The sequence below is a fragment of the Scyliorhinus canicula genome, chromosome 8 (genome assembly GCF_902713615.1).
Source record: "Scyliorhinus canicula chromosome 8, sScyCan1.1, whole genome shotgun sequence".
In the NCBI taxonomy this organism is placed as follows: domain Eukaryota; kingdom Metazoa; phylum Chordata; class Chondrichthyes; order Carcharhiniformes; family Scyliorhinidae; genus Scyliorhinus; species Scyliorhinus canicula.
This window is the reverse complement of record NC_052153.1, coordinates 23,818,729-23,844,725: the sequence shown is the minus strand read 5'-3', so window position 1 is coordinate 23,844,725 and position 25,997 is coordinate 23,818,729. Positions and strand designations below refer to the sequence as shown.

Below are 25,997 nucleotides of genomic sequence, written 5' to 3'. Positions count from 1 at the left end.
TTACTCCAGGTGCATGGTATGGCATGGTGGCACACTGGTCAGCACTGTTGCTTCACAGCGCCAGGGTCCCAGGTTTGATTCCTGGCTTGGGTCACTGTCTGTGCGGAGTCTGCACGTTCTCCCTGTGTCTGCGTGGGTTTTCCTCCGTGTGCTCCGGTTGCCTCCCACAAGTCCCAAAAGACGTGCTTGTTAGGTTAATTGGACATTCTGAATTCTCCCTCTGTCTACCCGGACAGGCGCCGGAGTGTGGCGACTAGGGGCTTTTCACAGTAACTTCATTGCAATGTTAATGTAAGCCTGCTTGTGACAATAAAGATTATTATTAGGTGCTTTAATCAATCAAGATCCCAGTCGAGCCACGTATCTTCATTTTTACTTCAGCACCATGCATAAATAGAACTGCTCTCCCAAATGAATGTTTCCCAGCCGACACATCCTGCAAGTGTGTTTTACTAGGTGATCCGCCCTAGAGAGATGACTTGTATCAGAACACATTTCTGAATAGTACACCATCAGATTAGTGCTCACTTTTGAGATAAGCGGTTGTAGGTTCAAGTGCCACCCCAGAGACAGAAGTGCATAACCTAGGTTGACGCTCCCAGGGCATTGCCAAGGGAGTGCTGAAATGTTGCAGGTGTCGTTTTTCAACCAAAGCCACTAAAACAATTGTTAGGAATTTTCAGTTTATGGAACCTTGCTGTGCACAAATTGGTTGCTGCATTTGCTACATTACAACAATTATAATGCTTCAAAACTAGTTAATTGGTTCCAGAACATCATGAGCGCCCTCAGTGAAAGACATTATCATGCAATTTCGTTCTGTTTCTCGGTGCCAAAATACCAATTTGGATAATAGCAGATTATCTTTTAAAATAGTCTAATAGCGTGTGCAGTCTCACCACATCTCCATACTCAAAGTGGCCAATTCGCACAGATAATTCAGTCGCAAGAAGAAACAGTCTCAACCCCACCCCCCCCCCCCCCCCCCCCCCCCCGCCCAAGGTTCTGAAACATAGGTCAACAATAAAGAAATTTCTTGAAAAACTCAACCGGTCTGACACTATTTGCAGCGAGAGAAAGGTATAATTTTGAGTCCAGTATGACTTCTTCAGAAGGTCACGGTGGCACAGTGGTTAGCACAGCTCACCATCAGCGCCAGGAACGAAGGTTCAATTCCGGCCTGGGGCGATTGCCTGTTTGCACATTCTTCCCATGACTACGAGGGTTTAGACCATAAGACATAGGAGCAGAATTAGGCCATTCGGCCCATCGAGTCTGTACGATCATGTTTGATATGTTACTCATCCCCATTCTCCTGCCTTCTCGCCCTAACTGTTGATCTTCCGGGTGTTCCGGTTTCCTCCCACAGTCCAAAGATGTGCAGGCTAGGTGGATTGGCCATCATCAATTGCCCCTTAGTGTCTATAGGTGGGGTTACGGAGAGAGTGGGCCTAGTTATGGTGCTCTTTCAGAGGGTTGGTGAAGAATCGATGGCCTGAACATCCTCCTTCTGCACTGTAGGGATTCTGTGGATTCTATGGACTTGCAATATAAAATCTGTTTCTCTCTCCACTGATGATGCCAGACCTGCTGAGTTTTTTGCAGCACTTCCTGTTTTTATTTCTGATGTCCAGCATGCGCAGTATTTTTCTTTTATTTTTGATAAGAGTTACCCCCACCTGGACTTGCACACTCATGTGCCCCTGGGTTTCTGTTGAACTGGGTAGGCCTGCTTACCCGCTTGGCAATGAGGCCTTAATATTTAGATATCAGGGGCGAAATTCTCCAACCCCATGCAGGGTCGGAGAATCGCCTGGGGGCGCCTAAAATCCCGCTCACGCAGGGTCGGAGATTCTCCGCCACCCGGGAAGTGGCGGTGGCAGGAATCTCGCCACTCCGATCAGCGAGGCCCCTGCGGTGATTCTCCGGCCCGGATGGGCCGAGGTCCCACCGCTGGGAGGCCTCTCCCGCCGCCGAGGTTTAAACCACCTCTGGAACGGTGGTCTCAGCAGCGCGAGCAGGCCCCCAGGGTCCTGGGGGGGCGGGGGGGCGATCGGACCCTAGGGGGGTGCCCCCACGGTGGCCTGGCCCGCGATCGGGGCCCCCCGCTCAGACTGCGGGCCAGTGCCCTGGCTGCACTCTTTCTCCTTCCGCGCCGCCACAGCCTCCGCCATGGTGGAAGCGGAAGAGAACCCCGCATCGCGCATGCGCCGACCGGCGAAAGCCTTTCGGCCAGCCCTGCTGGCGGGGGCGCCGGGTGTTTGCGCCAGTCTTCTGGTGCCAACCGCTCTGGCGCGGGGCTGGCCCCCAAAGGTGGGGAGAATTCCCCACCTTTGGTGAGGTGCGACCCCTGAGTGGTTTGTGTCCGGCACCCTCCGTCACGCCGGGTAGGGGAGAATGCCGCCCCGGATCGGAAGACTTGTATTTCGGATTTTGCAAAACAAAGACAACTTTTGTTTGGAGTTTATCCTTAACTTGAAGTAGAGAAACACACACTGGACATTTTGGTGCTTTTCCTTTAAAACCAAATGGCCACAATGTGATAAACATAATATTCTGTGAGGAACCAATGAAGTATGAGATTCATTTCCATTCATGAGGTTTGCCAGGGCTCATTTACGGACACAGAAATTGTATTTCACCATTCCCTCTAGCGTGTCCTCCGTCCGTACAACCACAAGTGTATTTCAAAGCAGTGTATTATCTGAATACTAATGAATCTGTACAGAAGGAAAGACTCACTAAACTGCAAAGAAGATGCGGACCACACCACTGCAACATTCTCTTTGACATCACTTGTGCCTGATTACCTTAGTAAACTGTTGCTTATAAACCCACTAAGAAAAAATATACAAAATAGAAATAGAATAATTTGATTCTATATAAGAGTTGCCTTTTGGCGGGGGGGAGGGGGGCAGAGGAATGGTGGAGTGGGAGGCGTTGGGAGTTAGAATTGGAAAATAAAACAAATGCAGTATTCTGAAAGCAGGTGTGCTACATTAGGACCTTTGCTGGATAATAGAATGGACTAAACTATATTAAAATAATAATCATCTTTATTAATGTCACAGGTAGGCTTACATTAACACTGCAATGAAATTACTGTGAAAATACCCTAGTCGCCACATTCCGGCACCTGTTTGGGTACACAGAGCGAGAATTCAGAATGTCCAATTTAGCTAACAAGCCCGTCTTTCGGAACTTGCGGGAGGAAACCGGAGCCCCCGGAGGAAACCCACGCAGACATGGGAAGAACGTGCAGACTGCACACAGACAGTAACCCAAGCCGGGAATCGAACCCGGGTCCCTGGCACTTTGAAGCAACAGTGCTAACCACTGTGCTACCGTGCCATCCATTACTGTCTTGGTATGAAGATGTGGAGATGCCGGCGTTGGACTGGGGTGAGCACAGTAAGAAGTCTTACAACACCAGGTTAAAGTCCAACATGTTCATTTCAAACACTTCGGAGCAGTGCTCCTTCCTCAGGTGAATTCACCTCATTCACCTTAGGAAGGAGCCGTGCTCCGAAAGCTAGTGATTTGAAACGAACATGTTGGACTTTAACCTGGTGTTGTAAGACTTCTTACTGTCTTGGCATGAAACAGTTATTTGTTCACAGCACTGCAGAGCTGATAGACCCCAGTAACACTGCAAGCTCTGCTGTCACACTGCAGTCAGGGAAATCATACTCACCACTGTTCCAATCCAGTTTGCACTTAAATGCGAATTGGCGGGATAGTTGGCTCTCTGCTAATATTAATAAAAGCTTAAAACAAATTTATTTTTAAAAGAAAGCCTCAGCAACTGTCAAAAAACAGGAAGTGCTTGCTAGTTTGGTGTTGTTTAATAAGGGCACAGGGAGACCGCACCGAGCAAAATAAAGAAAGGTAGTTTTATTTCCAACACAATATTTACACTGACCGTTAGATCCCCACCGGGTTCCTGTTGTGGTTGGTGCCTTACTGGCCGACCTTTTATACAGAGGCTAATAGAGATCCCCCTGCCCCTAGCAAGGACCACCGGGAAGATAATCGTTCTTACCCCATAGGCCCCGTGTGGGGCTATTACAAGTTACAACTTTACATCGGAAAAAAGTTGAAATGACGCAAAATGTGTAATTGATCCGCAAGCAAAATAAAACGTAATACTATGAGCTTTGAGTGAATCTTGCTTATAAGGAACACATGAAATCTTAAGAGTTGTTACAAAACTTAAAGGGTGTGGGTTTTCTTTCTGTTTTTACAGTGCTGGAGTTGGAAGGACTGGCTGCTTCATTGTAATAGACGCCATGTTGGAGAGAATAAAACATGAGAAGACTGTAGATATTTATGGTCATGTAACACTAATGAGATCACAGAGGAATTACATGGTTCAGACTGAGGACCAATATATCTTTATTCATGATGCACTGCTTGAAGCAGTGACTTGTGGAAATACCGAAGTGCCAGCCAGAAACCTGTACGCATATATCCAAAAGCTGACACAAGTGGAGCCGGGAGAAAACGTCACAGGAATGGAACTGGAATTCAAGGTAATTGAGCTGCTTCTTGCTTCCTCAAAGCTTCAGACACCTAATCAATTAAAGTCACTTCAGCAAGTTAACGGCGGCACTGCGGCACAGTGGTTAGCACAACTGCTTCACAGCTCCAGGGGCCTGGGTTCACTTCTGGCTCGGGTGTCTGTGTGGAGTTTGTACTTTCTCCCCTTGTCAGCATGGGTTTCCTCCCACAGTCCAAAGATGTGCAGGTTAGATGGATCGGCCATGCTAAATTGACACTTGGTGTCCAAAAGGTTAGGTAGGGTTACTGGGTTACGGGGACAGGGTGGAGGCATGGGCTTAAGTAGGGTGCTCTGTCCAAGGGCCAGTGTAGACTCGATGGGCTAAATGGCTTCATAGGAATTCTATGAAGTTCTCGTATATCACGGGGACGAACGTTATATTTTTCACAATTTCTGAGGAAAAAAATGGTCTTTGTATTAATACACACATTATTACAGTACTCCAGTTAAGGACAGCCATCTCAACAAATATATATGCATATAGAGAAATTATATATGTGCAATTCCCAGGGTTTTATACATTTTTTGCTGATTGTATTGAGAGTTAATAGTGCTGGGGAATGGAATATATTCCACTTCATGAACACAGTGTCAGCATCAAGTGATCTCCACGTCAGGTTAGACAGAAAGTATGCTTCCCCTGTTCTTCTCCAACAGTGTATCTCAACGACAATCTCTGAAGGACAGCTCAGCTATACCAGTGTGTCATTTTCCAATTCACACACAGCCAAACTCATGCTTCATTGAATGGCTTTGGCCCTGTTATGTGCTGAGGGCCTGTGCTCACTTAGAACTGGATTGAGATGCAGAGGAGACATTTCATCCGTCAACTTGGACTCCCTGTAATTCCTTCTCTGGAACTTGTCCATTTCTGATGCTAATTACACCGATGTTGAACTCCAGTTTTAGACTGAATATTACCATGCAGTGCAATTGACTTCCATGAAGCAAGATTCCAAGTCTTGGGCACTTCCAAATCTCTTTTTTTTTTCTTCCCCACAGCGTCTAGCCAACACTAAAGCCCACACATCAAGATTCATTAGTGCCAACCTCCCATGTAATAAATTCAAGAATCGCCTTGTTAATATTATGCCATATGAATCCACGAGAGTATGTCTACAGCCGATCAGAGGAGTGGAGGGCTCGGATTATATTAATGCCAGTTTTATTGATGGTTATAGGTAAGTGGGAACATCAGTGGTCTTAAAACATAAAGTGCTTTAGGTGATAGATTGTAACTATTAGTCCTCAGTTACACTGGGGCCTTCTGTGTGTGAACAATAAAGAATGAAAATCAGTGCCGTCACTATTGGTTTTTGGAATTTAACTGATGATTATTAATCAATGAACTTGCATTAATAAGGTCACCTTTGTTCATCGTTTCCTATGGATTCAATCATGCATCAAACAAGTGGTGTTTGCTTGTCAGCAATAAATGGTTATTGCGCAGTCCATATTATCAAAAATAGGCCATTGCAAAATTATGGATTCCACAATACATAGTTGAAAATCAAAACATTCCAGGTTGACATCTTGTTTTTAAGTCTCGGATGCAGGTTATAAAACCTGAGATGAGATTACGTCTTATTCCCTACATGATGTAAACCAGCCATAGAATTTACCAACTATGAACTGCAAATGGTTTCTCAAACGCAGTAATGATATTACAGTAATTATTTTCACGCATCAATGATTTAGAATAGTTTCTGTCCACATTGACAGTGGCAGCCCGCCCAAAATTAAATGAGAAAATATTTTTTAAAGACATTGTCACCTCAGAGCGCCTGCCCTTTTCTCCCATGTTTTCTTATATCTTACTTTTTTGATAAGGTTATTGCCCTTGTAATCACTCCCAGGTAGTCATTATTCCATATCTAACCCATCCGATTCCCTCTGTACGTTTACAAAGGTTATGAAGCCACTCCACTCCAAAAATTAATTCACTGCATGAAGCTCCTGAAAATGTTTCGACAGCATGTGAAGGTGCTCAGTAAATACGTTTTTTTTAAATCACGTCCAGATATTTACTGTTCTGTATCTATCCAAGTCTCTCCATGAGCTTGTTGCTTTGTGATCAATCCCGGATATCATAGCATTCTCTATGGAACATGTGAAGGTAGTGGTGTGATAATCAATCCATGTTTCACAGGCAAGTCATGAGCTACAAGTCAGCCAGGAGTGAACTAACAGCTGGTTGCCACTGACCTACAGTGCAACCTCCTTTATATGAATCATATGCCGCATTTTTTCAGCCAGCAAAAGCAAATCTCAAATGTCTTTTATTTCCATTTTTTATAACCGTGAAGCATTGCAACATTGGCAGAGTTAATCTCACCCCGTCCCGTCTTATCTCTGTAAACAGTCTGTTGCAAGGCTTTGCCACCTTCCCTGAGAACAAACATAATAAAACAGTACTTACTTCATTAACTTGTCTGTAAACGTATTGTGCAGAATAAAGATAGGTTGGTGAATGATCAGAGATTCAGTGAGATATAATTACTGTCCCTAATTGAATATTAATGCCTGCAAAAACAAAGCTGTTTCTTCCTAACATTTTACACACTGCACAAAAGAGCTCCCTTCCCCTCTGGATTCCCTGAAATATAAACGGAAAGTAGAATTATTTTAATTACTATAATTTTTTTAATTTATTTCTAAATAAGCGTACGGTAAATTCCAAGTGAGCAAAGAGTGAGCAAGGTTGCTAGCAATTGTCATAAGTGTAGTTAAATGAGAGGGAGCATCATGACTACATGTTAATTTTGTTATGTTTTACTTCCAGGCAACAGAGAGCCTACATAGCCACACAGGGGCCCTTAGCAGAGACAACGGAAGATTTCTGGAGAATGCTTTGGGAGCACAACTCTACAATTGTGGTTATGCTGACCAAGCTCAGAGAAATGGGCAGAGTAAGTGCCCTGTGCATCGCATAAATTGATATATGGGCCTTGCACAAATATCGACCAATTAATATTGTACCGCCTATACATTTTGATGCGTTGTTAACAGAGTGTATGGCTTATAATGGCTTGAAATGCACAGCATGTTAAAGAGGAAGTTATGCAAATATTTTAAGCGTGTTCCTACGTTGGCTCTGATGACAAGTTGCCTCCAAAACGTAATCTGCCTTTCCCTTTAAAATTCTGGGCAACCTGCTGTGCAATTTCAAGATTGTGCAGCTTCAACTATTTGCTGCCCCCATCACTACAGTCTGCAGAAACTGGGATGATTCAAGCTTTCCCCCAGTCACAGCCAAACCTAAATGAAAGGACCTGAAATGGCTGATTGACTAATTTCACCCTGTGCGACTTCTCGTCAACCATACTCCTGTGATTGGTATGGGACCTCACAAGGCACAATAAGTTGAGAGTACCAGCAGAACTGTGACACAGAGATGATCAGACTGATATTAGGGACTCCCAAAATGCTTGGTGGACCAGATAATGTATTGCCTCACAGTTCACAGCTGTTTTTGTGTTTTGCAGGAAAAGTGTCACCAGTATTGGCCTGCGGAGCGATCTGCTCGGTATCAGTATTTTGTAGTAGACCCCATGGCAGAGTACAACATGCCGCAGTACATTCTCAGAGAGTTCAAGGTCACAGATGCTAGAGTAAGCGATTTTTTTCAAATCTCATTTGAGTAAAACAATTATCAGCTTTACATCTATCTGAGAATAACCATGTTATACTTGTGTGAGATACACAGGCAAGCCACAATTTGAGGGTTCACTAAACACTCAATTTTGTTACAGTTTGTCAGAATGCCTGCATTTAGTAACTTGCCCAACATCTGTGAAAGACCACAGGCTGAATGCTCTTGTCGTATATGGGCAGTGCAGTCAGACCAGTATAGTTGCTTGTCTACATGTCCAGCTCACACTATGGGCGAAATTCTGCCATCGGGAGACTAAGGGCGCGATTCTCCCAGAGAGGGAGAAATCGTAAGGCTGGCGTCAAATCCGGGCGGGTTTGACGCCAGCCTCCCCCTCCCCGACCGGGAATCGATTCTGGTCCCCGGTCGGGGATAGCATGCCGCCGCCGTAAACTCCGGCATCGCGGGCTTAACGAATTTCGTTAAGCCTGCTTGCCAGAGTTTGCGCCGGCTGACGCGTCACATGACGTCAGCCGGGCATGCGTGGATTGGAAGACTCCAACCCGCGCATGCGCGGATGACGTCATCGCGCATTTGCGCGAAACCCGCGCATGCGCGGGCCGGGATGCCCCTCAGCCGCCCCGCGAAGTGATACAGCGGGGCGGCGGAAGGACAACGAGTGCGCGGGTATCGGACCCGCTGCCCACGATCGGTGCCCACCGATCGCGGGCCCATGGAACCCTTGGCACGGCCGTGGTACTGCCGTGCCAATCGGTGCCATGGTTTTAAAAATCGGGACTTTACGGCCGTTTTTACGAACAGCCAGACCAGGTGTGTTTGCCGTTCGTAAAAACAGCCGTAAAGGGCTTGGAACTCGGCCCATCGGCCAGCTGAGAATCGCTGCTGGCCGTAAAAAACCGGCGGCAGCGATTCGTATCGGGCGTGGGGGGGGGGGGGGGGAGAATAGCGGGAGGGCGTCAGACTAGCGTGGCCGTAAAATTTTACGACCCCCGCTATTCTCCGCACCGTTGTGAGTGCGGAGAATTGCGCCCTAAGTGCTGACGCCGGAGTGAATTCTGGAGTGTTTCACTCCGGCGTCGGAGGCCGCTCCTCGCCCCCTATTCTGCCACCCCCAGGGGGCTAGGAACGGCGCTGCGTCAATTACGCGCGCCAGGCCGCGGTGCCGCGTAAATTACGTGGCTGGCGTCGCGTAAATGACATCACCCGCGCATGCGCAGTTGCCGTCCTCCCCGCAGGCATGGAGGATTGATCTTATGGGGAGGCGGAGGAAAAGAGTGCGTCCTTTAGAGACACCGGCCCGCCGATCGGTGGGCACCGATCATGGGCCAGACCCCTACTGAGCGCCCCCCTGGTGCTCGATCCCCCCCCCCCCCAACAGGCCGCACACGCCGGCAGCAACCAGGTGTGGTTGGCGCCAGCGTGAACCTGTCGCAGAATCGCTGCTCACCTGCTACAAACGGCGAGCGGTGATTCTCCGAGCGGCCTGTCGTGAAACGCGGCACGCCATTTTGTGGGGGGGTTGGGAGAATTGCATGTGGGTGCCAGGGTGGCATGGCGGGAATCGCCCGGCACTCCCGCAATTCTCCCACCCGGCGTGGGGGTCGGAGAATTGCGCCCTATAAATGGAATGAATTTGAACACAGTGGGAACTTGGAATCAAAGCAAAGCCAATGTATTAAAAGTATAATGTTGCTAGCTATCAAGGAGGAATATTCACCCATTGAGGGGCCACATTGTAGAACAGGCCTTCTTAATAATTCATGTTTGTGATGTGGATGTTGCTGGCATATATTGCCCATCCTGAGTTGCCCTGAGAAGGTGGCACTAGGTTGCCAACTTGAACCTATTTCAGTCCAAATGGGAAGCTGAAATTTACATGTGACTGAGCATTCAAAGATGTGGGGCTGCCGGCGTTGGACTGGGGTGAGCACAGTAAGAAGTCGTACAACACCAGGTTAAAGTCCAACAGGTTTGTTTCAAACACTAGCTTTAGGAGCACTGCTCCTTCCTCAGGTGAATGACTATGCAAAGAGGTGGAAGTACTACTTCAGTTGTACATGTACAGGTCAGATCCCATTTGAACATAAGAACTAGGAGCAGGAGTAGGCCATCTGGCCCCTCGAGCCTGCTCCGCCATTCAATTAGATCATGGCTGATCTTTTGTGGACTCAGCTCCACTTTCCGGCCCGAACACCATAACCCTTACTTTATTCTTCAAAAAACTATCTATCTTTAACTTAAAAACATGTAATGAAGGAGCCTCAACTGCTTCACTGGGCAAGGAATTCCATAGATTCACAACCCTTTGGGTGAAGAAGTTCCTCCTAAACTCAGTCCTAAATCTACTTCCCCTTATTTTGAGGCTATGTCCCCTAGTTCTGCTGTCACCCGCCAGTGGAAACAACCTGCCCGCATCTATCCTATCTATTCCCTTCATAATTTTAAATGTTTCTATAAGATCCCCCTCATCCTTCTAAATTCCAACGAGTACAGTCCCAGTCTACTCAACCTCTCCTCATAATCCAACCCCTTCAGCTCTGGGATTAACCTAGTGAATCTCCTCTGCACACCCTCCAGTGCCAGTACGTCCTTTCTCAAGTAAGGAGACCAAAACTGAACACAATACTCCAGGTGTGGCCGCACTAACACCTTATACAATTGCAACATAACCTCCCTAGTCTTAAACTCCATCCCTCTAGCAATGAAGGACAAAATTCCATTTGCCTTCTTAATCACCTGTTGCACTTGTAAACCAACCTTCTGTGACTCATGCACTAGCACACCCAAGTCTCTCTGAACAGCAGCATGCTTTAATATTTTATCGTTTAAATAATAATCCCGTTTGCTGTTATTCCTACCAAAATGGATAACCTCACATTTGTCAACATTGTATTCCATCTGCCAGACCCTAGCCCATTCACTTAACCTATCCAAATCCCTCTGCAGACTTCCAGTATCCTCTGCACTTTTCGCTTTACCACTCATCTTAGTGTCATCTGCAAACTTGGACACATTGCCCTTGGTCCCCAACTCCAAATCATCTATGTAAATTGTGAACAATTGTGGGCCCAACACGGATCCCTGAGGGACACCACTAGCGACTGATTGCCAACCAGAGAAACACCCATTTATCCCAACTCTTTGCTTTCTATTAATTAACCAATCCTCTATCCATGCTACTACTTTACCCTTAATGCCATGCATCTCTATCTTATGCAGCAACCTTTTGTGTGGCACCTTGTCAAAGGCTTTCTGGAAATCCAGATATACCACATCCATCGGCTCCCCGTTATCTACTGCACTGGTAATGTCCTCAAAAAATTCTACTAAATTAGTTAGGCATGACCTGCCCTTTACGAACCCATGCTGCGTCTGCCCAATGGGACAATTTCTATCCAGATGCCTCGCAATTTCTTCCTTGATGATAGATTCCAGCATCTTCCCTACTACCGAAGTTAAGCTCACTGGCCTATAATTTCCTGCTTTCTGCCTACCTCCTTTTTTAAACAGTGGCGTCACGTTTGCTAATTTCCAATCCACCGGGACCACCCCAGAGTCTAGTGAATTTCGGTAAATTATCACTAGTGCATCTGCAATTTCCCTAGCCATCTCTTTTAGCACTCTGGGATGCATTCCATAGGGCCAGGAGACTTGTCTACCTTTAGCCCCATTAGCTTGCCCATCACTCCCTCCTTAGTGATAACAATCCTCTCAAGGTCCTCACCTGTCATAGCCTCATTTCTATCAGTCGCTGGCATGTTATTTGTGTCTTCCACCGTGAAGACCGACCCAAAAAACCTGTTCAGTTCCTCAGCCATTTCCTCATTTCCCATTATTAAAACTCCCTTCTCATCCTCTAAAGGACCAGTATTTACCTTAACCACTCTTTTTTGTCTTATATATTTGTAAAAACTTTTACTGTCTGTTATTATATTCTGAGCAAGTTTACTCTCATACTCTATCTTACTCTTCTTTATAGCTTTTTTAGTAGCTTTCTGTTGCCCCCTATTGTGTATTGCAGTATTGTGTTCCGTTTTGGGAGATATTCTTTAGGGTGGACGTTCTAGTCGTGGAGAAATTTTAGTGCTGATTCAACAGGGGTGAAGGGAGTGAGCTTTGGGGGGAAACTTTCCCAGAAAATGTCAAACGGTCAGGTTCTGACTGGAAACCAGTGTGTTCATCCCCAGAGAAACGGGCAGGTATTCTCCCCAGATCTTTCTCAGAAAAAAGCAGAGAGAAGGGATGATTTCCACCATCATTACTGATGGACAGGGCCTCAAGTCAGCAGCAAGCCTGGTTCCACAGGGTTGGGGCTTCACTTCTAAAGGGCACCCCTGTCTCAAATTGAAGTTAGAGATCCTCCCTCCTCATCATCGCTGGCAGTGGGGCAATAGAGTCCCCCTCACCCCCACTAGTGCAGGCAAACCCACTCAGCCCCCATCAGTGCAGGAATCCTTCCCCTCCTCACAAATGCAGCAATCCCCCCCCCCCCCTCCCCCATCACCCCACCAATGCAGGAATCCACCCCCTCTGTCCCTCCTCGATCAATTCAGGAATCCCCCCCTCCCTCACTGATGCCAAAATCCTCCTCCACACTCCCACTCACCTCCCCCCCCCCCCCCCCACATCAATACAGGCAGCCCCTTCTTCACCTCCTCCAATGAAAGCAATCCCCACCACACCCCCACCAATGCAGGCATCTCCCCTCACACCCAATCGCAATGGAGGTACCCCTCTCAACCCCCACCGATGTAGGTATCATCCCCCTCACCCCCACCAATGCAGGTAAGCCCCATCATTGCCACCCTCCCCCCAACGTAATGGGGGGCCCCCAGTGGGGGGGCCAATGCAGGTTCACCTCCTCGCTACGCATGAACCTGATTAGGTCAGTGGAGTGAGCCCAGAACATCTCATTCTGGGTTTTCGCCGGCGGCCCTCTCGCGAGAGTTAGCGGCCATAGGGGGATTTGCGTCCACGGGGGATGGGGCTGGAAAATCGTGCCTGTGGTCAGAAACTGTGTCACTCGGTTTTATTACCTGGCTATTTTAGAGCTCAGAGATTAACGGAATCGGATATTTGGAATCATGTAGGGTGGATGGTGAATGGCTCTTTCCTACAGTAAGGAAATACAGAACAATGTGAGAATATCTGAAAGAAATCAAGAAAGGGCCGGAAGCTGGGATTCATATGATACCACATCAGAGCAGATTCAATGGGCCAAATGGCATCTCATGAGAACACTGGCAGGTTACACTGATCTATTTAGTATCCGTGCATTGGATGCTATAAGCAAAACAGTAAAACAAATGTGAACATAATATTGAGTTTGTAACTGAACAGCATAACAGGTTCACAATTTATTGCCTTAGCAAGACGGGAGTGAGCTGGAAGATTGAGGTCTTTCGACTCATCCTTCAATATTCCAGTGTGGATTTAGTTACACACAAATTCTCAAAGTGAATATGCCACAGATAGCAATAATAACAGTAATAGCTGCAACATTAAGGCCAGTAATGCCCTTTTCCTGGTGTCTGGCCCCTCTTCAAATTTAACATCACGTGCATGGCGCCCGCAGAATAGAAAATGCAGCTCGGCTCAGTGCAGTCCATATGATGGCCAAATCATTACCAATATTATGGGGCGACAAATGCTCTAATTATTCAACTGTAGTGTTTCTGTGAAGAATGGATTAGAGTTTGTTGAGCTGATTTTTATGTCACTGTTACCATTTGAAAACAGTGTAAGCCTGGGGTTTTAGTACTTGAATTTATTTCCCTCCAGATATTCCTGGCCAGACAAATGTTGCTAACTAATTGACTCATAAATATCACTGCTCTTAATATTCATGGCAACAGCACTTTCATCAAGCATGAAGCCTGCCATGGGTTCTCGTTATCAATTTTAACAGCTCAAGCAACTTTATCAGACTTCTATTGTCAAGATGAACACATAAGCCGTTATTAAATGGCAATGATTTTTTAAAAAAAACAAAAGCACATTGGCAAGTCAAGAAAAGGGGAACAGCCATCGTACTGCTCTGATCTGAGTGAATTATGGTGTGAATTTAGAAGCACTGTTAGATTTATTGACTTTAATGCATTACTTCAAACTGTCAAGTCTGCAGTTCCATCTTCAAGACTGGTTTTCCTATTAATTGGTATTGAAAAACATAAAATAAATGAACCGCACGAGATGTTCTGACTGTTATATTACCCGGGCAGCAGTTTTTTCAGTCTATTTTGATTCCTTAGAGAATTTAATGAGGCGTGGCTCATTGATCAAGACCTTATTGTGTTTTCTTCTGAAACAGGATGGTCAGTCACGCACAGTGAGGCAGTTCCAGTTTACTGACTGGCCAGAGCAAGGAGTGCCAAAGTCTGGAGAAGGATTTATTGATTTCATAGGCCAAGTACACAAGACAAAAGAACAATTTGGTCAAGATGGACCCATCAGTGTTCACTGTAGGTGAGTAATCTCGTCAATGTATTGCACCTTGCTCGATGAAAGTAGGGGAGACAACTAAAGCAAATGGTGAGAGAGTTTCCTCCACAAATGTGACTCTGTAAAGGAATGGCACAGTGGTTAGCACTGCCGCCTCACAGCACCAGGGACCTGGGATCGATTCCAGCCTTGGCTGACTGTGTGGAGTTTGCACATTCTCCCGCGTGTCTGCGTGGGTTTTCCCCTGGTGCTCCGGTTTCCTCCCACAGTCCAAAGATGTGCAAGTTAGGTGGGTTGACCATGATCAATGCGCAGCATTACGGGGATAGGACGGGGGAGCAGTCCCAGGTAGGGTGCTCTTTCAGAGGGTTAGTGCAGACTCGATGGGCCGAGTGGCCTCTTTCTGCACTGCAGAGATTCTATGGATTCTATAGAAAGTCAACTCAGGCTGATACAGCATGGAAAATATTAGAAAGCAGGCAAGCTGCTGCACTGGTGGATTTTGATTAAAAGCAGGGCAGGGAAGTGAGTTTAGGTGAAATACTCTTTCAGAGGGTCAGTGCAGACTCGATGGCCCGAATGACCACCTTCTGCACTGTAGGGATTCTATGATTCTATGACACTGCCTCTGGCCCAACATTAATGAGTATTCTGCTTTAATCAAAGTCTAGAAAAAAGTACTCACCTGAATTCGTCTATTTGGGCGAATGGATCCGTTTGGCTCTCCATTGAGGACTGGGCACAATCCGCCAAGTACTATTTCCAAGCAAACAAAATAGGGAAGGAGGCGAAGTGCAAACCAATTCTCCTAAGTGTTTGTAGAACTCAGACCTGTAACCTTATTCACAGTCATCCAGCCCCAAGCGCACCCAACTCCAAGTCATTTAGTAAGCTTATGGATTTAGTGAAGGCTTAATTTCAACCTCAACCAGCAGTCATAGCCCATAGCTTGCAGAGGTCAACATAAATTTCAGACAAGCAATGGAGATAGTGCTGGCCATGATCACAATTGTCCACCAGTTAGGGCATGAACCTGCAGCCAGCCAAGGCGCTAAAACCACTAAAGCTACCACAAAGCGGGAAACTATTTCTGTCACCAACGAAACAAAAAGGTACAGAATGACAATCAGTCAGTAATGCTTGAAGGGGAATGTTACCGATGTGGAGGTTACCAGGCTCCCAAATCATGTTGGTTTAAAGAGGCTGAGGTTTTTAATTGTCATGAAAGAGGCCATTTATGAAAGCAGTGCAGAGCTAAGTCATGATTGGCAAGTAATCGGTCAACAATGCAGAAAAGCCTAGCCCCAATGGTTCTGGTATTCACTCTCTGGTTAATGTAGAAACAGGCAAATAGACCCTATTACTCGAACGCTCCAGGTCAATGGGGATCCTCTTAAGATGGAAGTGGATACAGGGGCATCAGCCACTGGGATGGGCGAGCATACATTTCTGTGCCTCAGAGAGGGAGTCCAAACATTAACTAGAAGGGCACTTTTCTGCCAAGTTGAAGGCTTACACAATAGAAGCAATAAAAATAAAAGGTGCCGCAATTCAACCTGCAAGCTATGGACAACAGTCTACCCAGCTCCCAGTGATAGTCTGGGAGTCTACCCAGCTCCCAGTGATAGTCTGGGAGTCTACCCAGCTCCCAGTGATAATTTGTTAAATTGGGCTGAGATTTTTCAAGTGTTGGAAGCAGGTTAATGAAGTCTGTGAAAAAAGTGCATCATTACACATCGGGACCCCGGACAGGGTAGTGCCAGCAGTGGACAATTGAGTGTCCCCACCAGAAGTAACCACTAATGAGGCTGTAGGAAGTAGAAGAGACCGCTTCCATGTTGACTCATTCTCAAAAGCTAAGTAAGCTTTTTTTATCCATTGTGCCAGAGCCAGGCATGTAGGCCCTGGAGATTAAAAAGGAGAATCCTCCAGCAGTGATGCCTGACTTCGTAGCTAGGGGATGGCCGGGACAATGGAGCAAATATTAAGGAAGAATACACAGTGATGGCAGGAAGATATCAGGCCCCCTCCCCTCAAGCCTTATGCCACGTGACTTACATGAGGGCTGGTGAAATTAAGCTCACAATGTTGACGATTCTAGAAGTCTAGTATAAAGTAGCCAAAAAGGACCACACAAATATGTGTACTTTTACTAAATGATTTCATTCCACCGCCCTCACAGCAATATTGAAGCCTTCAGTGTTTGTGAGCGTCGGGGCTCCTATTATTGCTCAACCATATTGAATAGAACCATTCAAATTATAGCAATTAGAAGTGAACACTGCCAAATAAGTTAGTCATTTTTTTAAAGCTAAATACCCAACATACTTCACTGGCTCTTTATGCACTCTAGTGTTTACAAAACCCTCACTGTCTGTTGTGTTAATAGGGTTTACAGTAGCACATTCAAAATATTGGCTGCAGTATTATATTTAATAATTGCTTAGTGTGTGGGAAGCCATTACCAACATAGTCTCTCAGTCACTCGATTGTCATTTAATTAATGTTCTTTTGCTCCCCATAGCGCTGGCGTTGGGAGGACTGGTGTTTTCATAACACTAAGTATTGTGTTGGAAAGAATGAGATACGAGGGTGTTGTGGATATCTTTCAGACTGTCAAGATGCTAAGAACACAACGGCCAGCTATGGTGCAGACGGAGGTAAGGAAATCGTTTTTAAATAATTAAATGCTGCTGCATTCTCATTTGTTTTCCATTAGCTCTCTATTTAAACAGCTACCATTCTAAGATAACAGCTATGACCTGACTGATCACAACCCTTTATGATAGAGCATTTAAAGAAAAATTGTCATTTACCGAGTCAAATTGGCAGTCATTTATAGATGAGATGTGAAAGGAGAGATCTCCTTTTGTATCTTGTGAAATGCATGCTGTACACACTGGCTTCTAATGCAGAGGTCACGTTGCCAGCTGCATACTATACAATAATTGTCAGCTTTTGGTAAGGCAGGTGGCTAATAAACCTAGTGAAAATGACTCTTTCCAGCCATCAGCTTTTTTGAATTCTGGCTATCCGTACTTAAAGATTGCAGATGCCTTCACACATGCTGAAGCATTGGTAACCAGTGCCATTCCCCAGGTGCCAGGCAATATCGATGCAGCTGCAGTGTCACAATACGGAGGGAAGCTGGTTTGTAAGCCGCCGTATTGTCATGGTTAATCCTCACGTGCTACAAGCTGATTTGAATATCAGATGATCAATGCACCTTGTCCTGGTGCCGAACTCAAGGGTGGAGTGACAGAGAAAGGGCTCCTGTTTACCCACAGCTGCAATATGATTTATGTAATATAATATCCAGAGAGAAGCAGCAAAACAAAAAATATGTGGGCAGAAATTAGGGTGAATAATCTGAACCATACTAAGTGGAAAAAACCCCTAAGTGTTCGAACCAATTGTACAACCAATCATGGTAGTTGAATTCGTATGTATGTCTGAACGCTGAATGGATGAAAAACCTGAGGTGGCCTAACTTATTCTGTTTTATTCATAAGTCCTCACGTATGACTAAATGGGTTAGCAACACCATTATTCAAGAGCAGCAGATCCCATGGACCCGATTCAAATAAATGGGAACAAAGTCCCATAGCGAGCACGTTTACACCACCACTTGCATTACGTATCGGGCCTCCTCGGGGAAAGCGCAGTCGAGGCCGCACATAGTCCTGTTTTCTACACCGAGGAGCTCTGCTCAGTGCAGCCCCTGATGCCACCCCCAACCCACCCCCAAGCCCCAACGCACAATGGGAGGGTCCCCATCCACCCCCCTGCATCATCGCAACACCTGCGAAGGGCACCCCCAGCCTGATCGTACCTGCGCCAAAATTGCCAGCTTGGCACCTTGGCAGTGCCAACCTGGCACTGACGTACCCATTCCAGCTGGTAGTGCCAACCTGGCACTCTGACAGTGTCCATTACAGCTGGCAGTGCCAAACTGGCACTCTGACAGTGTCCATTACAGCTGGCAGTGCCACCTGGGAACCTTGGCAGTGACAGGCTGGCACCTGGGTGGCATTAACAGGGTGCCAGACTGGCACTGCTAGGGTGCCAGGTTGGCAGTTCCAGGGTTCCCAGGTGGCACCACCAGTGTCAGGGTACCACCCTGCCCAAAGGGCATGCACCTGGGGTCTCCGATCCTCTTGGAGACCCTCACAAGTGCCGTTCCGTCTAGTCTCCGTTTGTGGGGACCAGTACTAAACGACGCTCACCCAATGTCTCGGAGGTGAAGGAGATAGATCCTAACCCCTCAGGTACCTCAGGAAACTGCATTTTAGAGTGAGACTAGCTGACTCGCTCTCATATGCAGATTTGCTAAAAAGTGATCCCGCCCAAAATGGGCGGAATTTACATCTCAATGTTTCACAAGACCTCGTTAGATCTTGCAAGTCGTTGCAAGCCGGGTAGATCTCGGGAGCGGGGTCTCCTGGCTTTTATCGGCCACGCTGCAAGCTGCTTTTTAGAGGCAGAGTGGCTGTTGGATCTTAGCACCTTTTGCCAAATACAGTGACAATAAAATGCACATGACCCCCTTCATCACCTACAGCACATTTCCATTCTGCACACATGCCTGGTTAAAGCTGCAACATTGAATTGTCCCTCCGTGTACACGAACAGGCGCGGAATGTGGCAACTAGGGGATTTTCATAGTAACTTTATTGCAGTGTTAATGTCAGCCTACTTGTGACAATAATAAAGATTATTATATTATTACCTTCAAAACAAGGATTAGGTATGCCAACTCAACTTTGAAGAATTTGCATGGATTTCATCACATGTCCTGCCCACACTCCTACTATTACCAATTGTCACCCAACAGGTTCATCTTTGGGATGCACCTCCCTCCACATGCTAATTGAAAAGCAAAGAGATTCTTTGGCCCCAGCATAGGAGAGGAGGATTGGAGAGACCAAAGGCTGGGGTCACAGAGGTCTGACCAGCAATTTTTTTTTTCTCTTCCATTTCCCTTCCTTAGGCAACCAAATGGACAGGTTGCCAACAGAAAATTCAACAGCAGGAGGCCATAGCTGGGGACTCTTCAGGACGGTACCTAGCCATTCAGAAAGAAGTTCTAAGTTCAGGGAGTTGGGAGCAGGTGGGCCATGATCAGGGCTTGACAAGACAGCCAACAGGGCTTGTGAAAGAGTGGGGAGTGGATGGAGAATGTCAGCTGCAAATTTGGTTTTGGAGAGAGACTCCACGGAATGGGTGGGCAGAGTGAATGAATGTGGCAGCGGGAGCACAGGGACATTGGGGCCTGCAGAGAGGAGGCTGGAGGCTTCCTTGAGGGAAGGGCAGGGAGATCATTCCTGCTCAGCTTGACCCACAAGGAGTGCTGGAAAAGCAATTACATTGTGGAGTTGTTTCCTCCTGACCCCCTTCTTACCCCTCGGTTTTCCAACTCTGGTACCTCAGCTTGTTTTCTCCGCTGAAGACTTTCTGGATGCTACTGGTGTCACTTGCAATCTTCTAGTGGCTGGCAGCTTTGCTCTGAAATATGTCAACATTTCCATGAGGGTTCGCAGCAAGTGAAAAATTTGAATTGGGGTCGGACTTTCACTGAGGAAGCCAATCATGTACATAATGATTTGTGGCCATGTACCTAATATTTTCATTATAACCTTTGCACCCTCTCCCACCCATTGTGGGTGTTTGGGTTAGTATTTGTTACCGCATTAGAAAAAGATATCTATCACACAGTCTTTCTTCCCATTTACAATTAGCGGGATTTACCGTCCACCCTGCCCAGAGGCGGCCCGCCAGCGGGATTTACTGGTCCCGCCCTTGTCAATGGGATTTGCCGACGTGGTCAGCCGGTCAATCCCGCCCAATATTTTAACCCCTGTAAGAGAAAATATTCATGCCACTGTGCAATCCAGCTGTATCAGTGAGCTGACCATGTGACCCATTAAATCTTTTGCCTGGAATTCTCTGGGCGTTCTCTGGCGGCGGGATTCCCTGGTCCCACCGGCAGCGCACCCCCGTCCGCGGGGTTTTCCCGGCAGCCTGTGGTGACTTTAATGGGAATTCCCATCGACAGTGGCGGGAGAAGAGAATCCCACCGCCAGGGAACAGCCCGCTGCCAAGAAACACGGGGCTGGGAGGCCGGAGAATCAATCCCATTGTTGCGAGGATGTGAGCCAAGTTAACTTTGAAAACATTTTTTTCAACTTTCAGCAGTCTGGAAATTTTGCAGTTTGTACTGAGACAGAGCAATCTGATTAAAAAATCAGCATCCTGCCTTCCAAGCTGAGGGTGAGAAACAAACAAATCACCCTCAAGGAAGAGAGAGACATTTCCTATAATCTAGACGCCCATCGGAATAGTTTAAGAAAGATGCAAAGTCCTGGATATTGAAATAATGTCTGCCACCCAAACCTCTTTGAAATGTTGAAGTATTCCAGAGCAAACTGGCCGCTACTAGAGGATTGCAAGTGACATCGATGGAGTCCAGAAAGCCTTCAGCAGAGAAAACAAGCTGAGGGCCTTTCGCTCTCTTTCGGAATAACAGTGTCAACCCGTGCGAAAGGCCAATTCTATCAGAATCCTACCAGCGCACTGAGGTCCCTTAAAGAAACCAACTAACCTAAAACGTCCAGTGTGTGTGTGTGAATGGGTGTGAGTGTGTGTGTGTGTGTGTGTGTAAGCTCATCCAGACAGGATGCAGATTCACTGAAGCTGTGACCCTACTCGTTATGAGGAATTAATGATTGTCGAGATCATGGTTGTGGAGATAATGTGGAGTTGGAGGCCTGCTCCAGTCACATGGCTGGCATCTTTCTGACTAGTTATTTTTATATTTCCTTATTCATTCATTTCCTCATTCCCTCAATGCCACTGCAGCATCTCTGTATAATTAGCTACAATGGATTGTCAAACAAAGCATTGGCCTAGATTTCCAAATGTTTTGTGCACCCATTTTAGGGCATTATCAAGGTGGTAAATGAAGTGAAGGCATTTCATCGCATCCCTGACATACTTTGCTGCTTTCTTGAAGTGAAAAGTGAAATGGCAGTAATTGACTATGAGTATGGAGCCCACTGTATTTCCAGACATTGGCAGTGCTGGGTATCTGGAGTACTGTTGTGTCACAAGTATTCAGGGTCACTAAGGAAATGGAACAGGGCTGTTGAGTGCAATCCATCACACCAATCTATTGCATTGAGCAAGATGTTTATTGTAAATAAATAAATAGATTTTACTGCTCTGGGCCTTCAATCTCAGTAACTGCTGCAGTGGGCTAAGGTTCACAGCTTGTCCACATCTGACCAAGGCAGAGAAGCTAACCACAACTTTCGCACCTCAAATTTCTTCGCGGAACAACAGGGAGCTTTTGGCAGATCTGCCAGTTTACAATGTATGCACTACTCCCATATACAGCTTGAAAATATAATGTGGCTTTTGGGATGGAGGTGCCTTTCACTGGGCTGCCAAGCCCAAGATTGGAAATAGGACACTTCACTTGGTAGCTTGTTTCTGTGAAGAAGGTATCTTCTGCACAAACCCGGTGGAATGCTTTTCTGGCTGTCGCTCTGACTGGAAGCAGCCTCTGAGGCGATGGACTCTAGCTTCTACATTGGCCCAGGGAACAGGATTCTGATGTGCGACCACCAGTGGGAGAGTGGACCTCACTGAGTCGGAAATGTCTCTTTGGGAAGCAGTCCTGTACGTCATGCAAACAATTGGCCTTCATTGGATGTTTCCCCATTAAAATTGCCTGACCGGTTTTGACCTCTCACAAGGCAGGGACAGATTTGTCCATGTTCGTGTAGCTTCCACTTTCTCCAGACAACCCTGCAATAAGTTGAAGCCCTCTGCGATGTTGTTGATTCACCTGAGGAAGGAGCTGCGCTCCGAAAGCTTGTGTTTGAAACAAACCTGTTGGACTTTAACCTGGTGTTGTAAGACTTCTTACTGTGCTCACCCCAGTCCAACGCCGGCATCTCCACATCATGTAAAACGTCAACAGCGCTGCTTCTCTGACAGTGCCTGGAAAAGCCAGCACTGTGCAGGAGCTGGTCTGCAAGGCCAGCTGCAGGAATCTGCATCGTCCTGTTATGGTCTCCTTCAGAAATGTGATTCTGTGCAGGCAAGCTTCTCTGCACAGCTCCAAGTCAAATGTCTGATATCCGACTGGCAATGTTTGAAAGGTGTATCTGATGTAAAATTCACCTGTCTGGCGAACCTCGTCTGCAGTGCCTTCTTCACATTCTGCAAATGTGAAGGTGTGTCCACAGCTGCTGAAAATGACAAGCAGACACCAATAAGAAATGTGGTACCAGCGAAAGAAACACTGTTGGGGAGACTCAACAAAGACCCTTTAATTTCCCTTTTCCAAAAAGACTGAAATAGTAGGTAATCCTGGCCACAATGTAGGGGGTGTGAGCTGTATGAAGGCTATTTGGAATAGTTTTATTTTCTTCAGAGTTTAGTGCGAGGGAAAGGCAGGGTTGAACTGAAATATTTCCGGATATATTGAGTTTGGAGGATGCATTGAATTTAATGTGACTGAATATTAATCCCTGGGTTCCATCTGTGATCACAATGATGACAGTTCCACAGTCTGAGCTGCCAGAATTTGTCATTTTTCTTTCAGTGAAAGAAGCTGAAGCTATTTTTAATCGGCCCTTGGCAACGAACAGTGTGGTTTTGTGTTTACATGAAACATAGTTTGTCCTATTCCATTCTTCACTGACAAAACATTGTCACTACACACGTCAGCACCTTAGGAATACACATGGTAGTTGAAAAGAAAGAGGTCCAAACTGAAGAGACTCTGAAAGGCAGTAAATAAGTTGAGGCAAACAGAACACCTTTTCTGTCCTATGCATTTCTGACAAGGTGAAGTTCTGATGAGCTTCGGAGTACAGTATTGCAATTTCCTTGCTGCCTGCCAATAGTCAGCATTGTCATGCTCTGGTTGTGAGAGATGTCCAGGCTTAGTTTGATTGCCTCATTCCCAAACAAACTAATTTCCCCCGGGGTCCCTGGCATTTGAAGGGAAGGATTACGTGCATAATCCCCTGAGTTAGGAAACTTTACTGTGTCGCTGAAAGAAGCACACATTCCGATGATGTACAAAGCCTGGGGAATAATACCTACCGAGAAATACACAGGATGAGAAAATGCCACCTGGCCAATTCTAAATACACTAATAATAATCATCATTATTGTCGCAATTAGGCTTACATTGACACTGCAATGAAGTTACTGTGAAAAGCCCCTAGCCACATTCCGGCGCCTGTTTGGGTACACAGAGGGAGAATTCAGAATGTCCAAATTACCTGATAGCACATCTTATGGGACTTATGGGAGGAAACCGGAGCACCCGGAGGAAACCCATGCAGACACGGGAAGAACGTGCAGACTCTGCACAGACAGTGATCGAAGACGGGAATCGAACCTGGGACCCTGGCGCAGTGAAGCAACAGTGCTTGCTAACCCTTGTACCTCTATATAGACAATATACCAAAACATACGTAATTTGGATTCAGAAAAGAAGGAAAGAAAAAAAACCCGACTTATCTCAGTGGTCATTGGCTTAAAACATTGGCCTGCCTGTGCATTATCTCAATTACCTTCAAAATTATTGAAAGCCTGTTGTTCTCAAATTTCTCCGGCAGCTTACAACAAAATGCCCACATGTTGGAAATCTCAGTCACCCGATCCTCACAGTTTGAGGGCAGACCTCATGACTTCCTGCTCCCCAATTGCCACCTTTACACCACAACACTATTCCCAGGATTGTCATGATGATGTGGGCAACAAACTGTCACACTGCAGAGAAGGGGCACAACTCCTCATAAAGTGGACTTGCTCCTCGTCAAATGCTCTGTAGATTCTTGAAGACCATATTATTCTTAATGAGTATAAGATAAAACAAAACAGTTAAATGCAATAGAATTTGGACAAACACCCAGGACTGCATTTGTGTCATTTAAATCCATAGACTGGGATTTTCCACCCTCACCCCATGGCATGTTTTCTTTGGGGGGGGGGGGGGGGGGGGGGGGGGGGGGGGGAGGCAGCTGCCGTTTGGCCGCCAACGGGTAGTCTATGGCTCTTTGGACGGTTCTCCTGCTCTGCCACCAGGGAACCTGCCACGGGGGATTGCTTTTGGCAGCACCCAAAGATCCCGTCGGTGGTTAGGCTTGGAAAATCCCACCCTTAATGTGCTCACTTGAAATTCACCTTTGCTCTTTTTGAGGAGGCATTGACCTGATACCCCTAATAGGACCGAGGAACTTCATAGAAGTGCTTAGTGTATGAAGAAGCTTGCATTAATTCAGAGCTCTGGTCAGAATGCAAATAAAGAATTCCAATCTACCATTACCATTTTATTGAATTACCTACTTTGCATGCAAGGTTCATTTATGCTCGGCAGACAGTTGCAGTATTCAAGCTTAACGACGCAATGCTAGACCTAAAGTTCAACGACGTTTTAAGATGCACTTGTAATTACTCACCAGTGATGATAAACTGTATGAGAAAAAGATATCGAGGTGGCTTTCATCGAATGTCAAAGGCTAATGTTTTCAGAACTGCTTAGTCTCATAGGGGGAAACTGCCTTCGACAAAGCATGGATTGCATGACATTCTTGTAATGCTTTTAGTCCAGAGCAGTCCATCAGTGCACTGAACTGCACTTGTTGAACTGCAGTGCACTCACTTATATCAGGATTGAAATTCAGCTGCATAATTTACTGTATTCAGAGCTCTCTTATTGGAAATTCACTTCCTCTTATCTCTCTGCAGGATCAGTATCAATTCTGCTATCGAGCTGCACTGGAGTACCTTGGAAGCTTCGATCACTATGCAACGTAAAACCTGATCCACCTTGGATTTATAGTAGGCCATTTTAAGATCCAGAAAGCCTCTTCTGAGCCATACAATGTGCTTGAGAAGTACTACTTACTCCTAGCTAAAGATAAATTAGTGGGGGGGGGGGGGGGGGGGGGGGGGGGGAGGGAGGGAGGGGGGAGGGAAATTTTAAAAAAAACTATTCCAGGTGGACCAAGAATTGGCAGTTTAATAACCCTAACTTGAAAAGAAGAGGACAGAATCCTTTCTGCTGGGGCGTCAGAAGGATTTTTCAAGTAACTCGAGGATTCAACTTTGACGATTAAAGTGTGGGAATACCTGTTACGGAAGATTGTGTGAAGGATTACCTGAGGACTGTGAAAAATGGATTGCAAAGCTGAATCTTGAGAGTACTGCACCTGCAATAGAACGAAAAATGTTATGAAAAGGCCAGTTCCTGACTCGAGAAACTAGTTGGACACATTTGCTTCAACATCACCCCTTTCCACCATTCGCTCATACTAATTATTAAGAGGGAGGGAATGTTCAAATTACTGATTTAGTTTT

General features: G+C 46.2%; 1 protein-coding gene across 48 annotated transcripts in view; it reads left to right on the top strand.

Moving 5' to 3' along the window:
• Positions 1-25,568, top strand: part of LOC119970160 (receptor-type tyrosine-protein phosphatase delta) — a 2,903,826-nt gene extending 2,878,258 nt beyond the window's left edge. For all 48 annotated transcript variants that reach the window (XM_038804286.1, XM_038804284.1, XM_038804281.1 and 45 more), the window contains 7 exons: positions 4,247-4,532; positions 5,564-5,742; positions 7,344-7,470; positions 8,047-8,172; positions 14,485-14,639; positions 17,140-17,275; positions 25,386-25,568. In XM_038804286.1, the coding sequence (XP_038660214.1) occupies positions 4,247-4,532; positions 5,564-5,742; positions 7,344-7,470; positions 8,047-8,172; positions 14,485-14,639; positions 17,140-17,275; positions 25,386-25,454 (1,078 nt within the window). In that variant the 3' untranslated portion in view covers positions 25,455-25,568. The remainder of the gene's footprint in view (positions 1-4,246; positions 4,533-5,563; positions 5,743-7,343; positions 7,471-8,046; positions 8,173-14,484; positions 14,640-17,139; positions 17,276-25,385) is intronic.
• Positions 25,569-25,997: the final 429 nt, after the last annotated feature.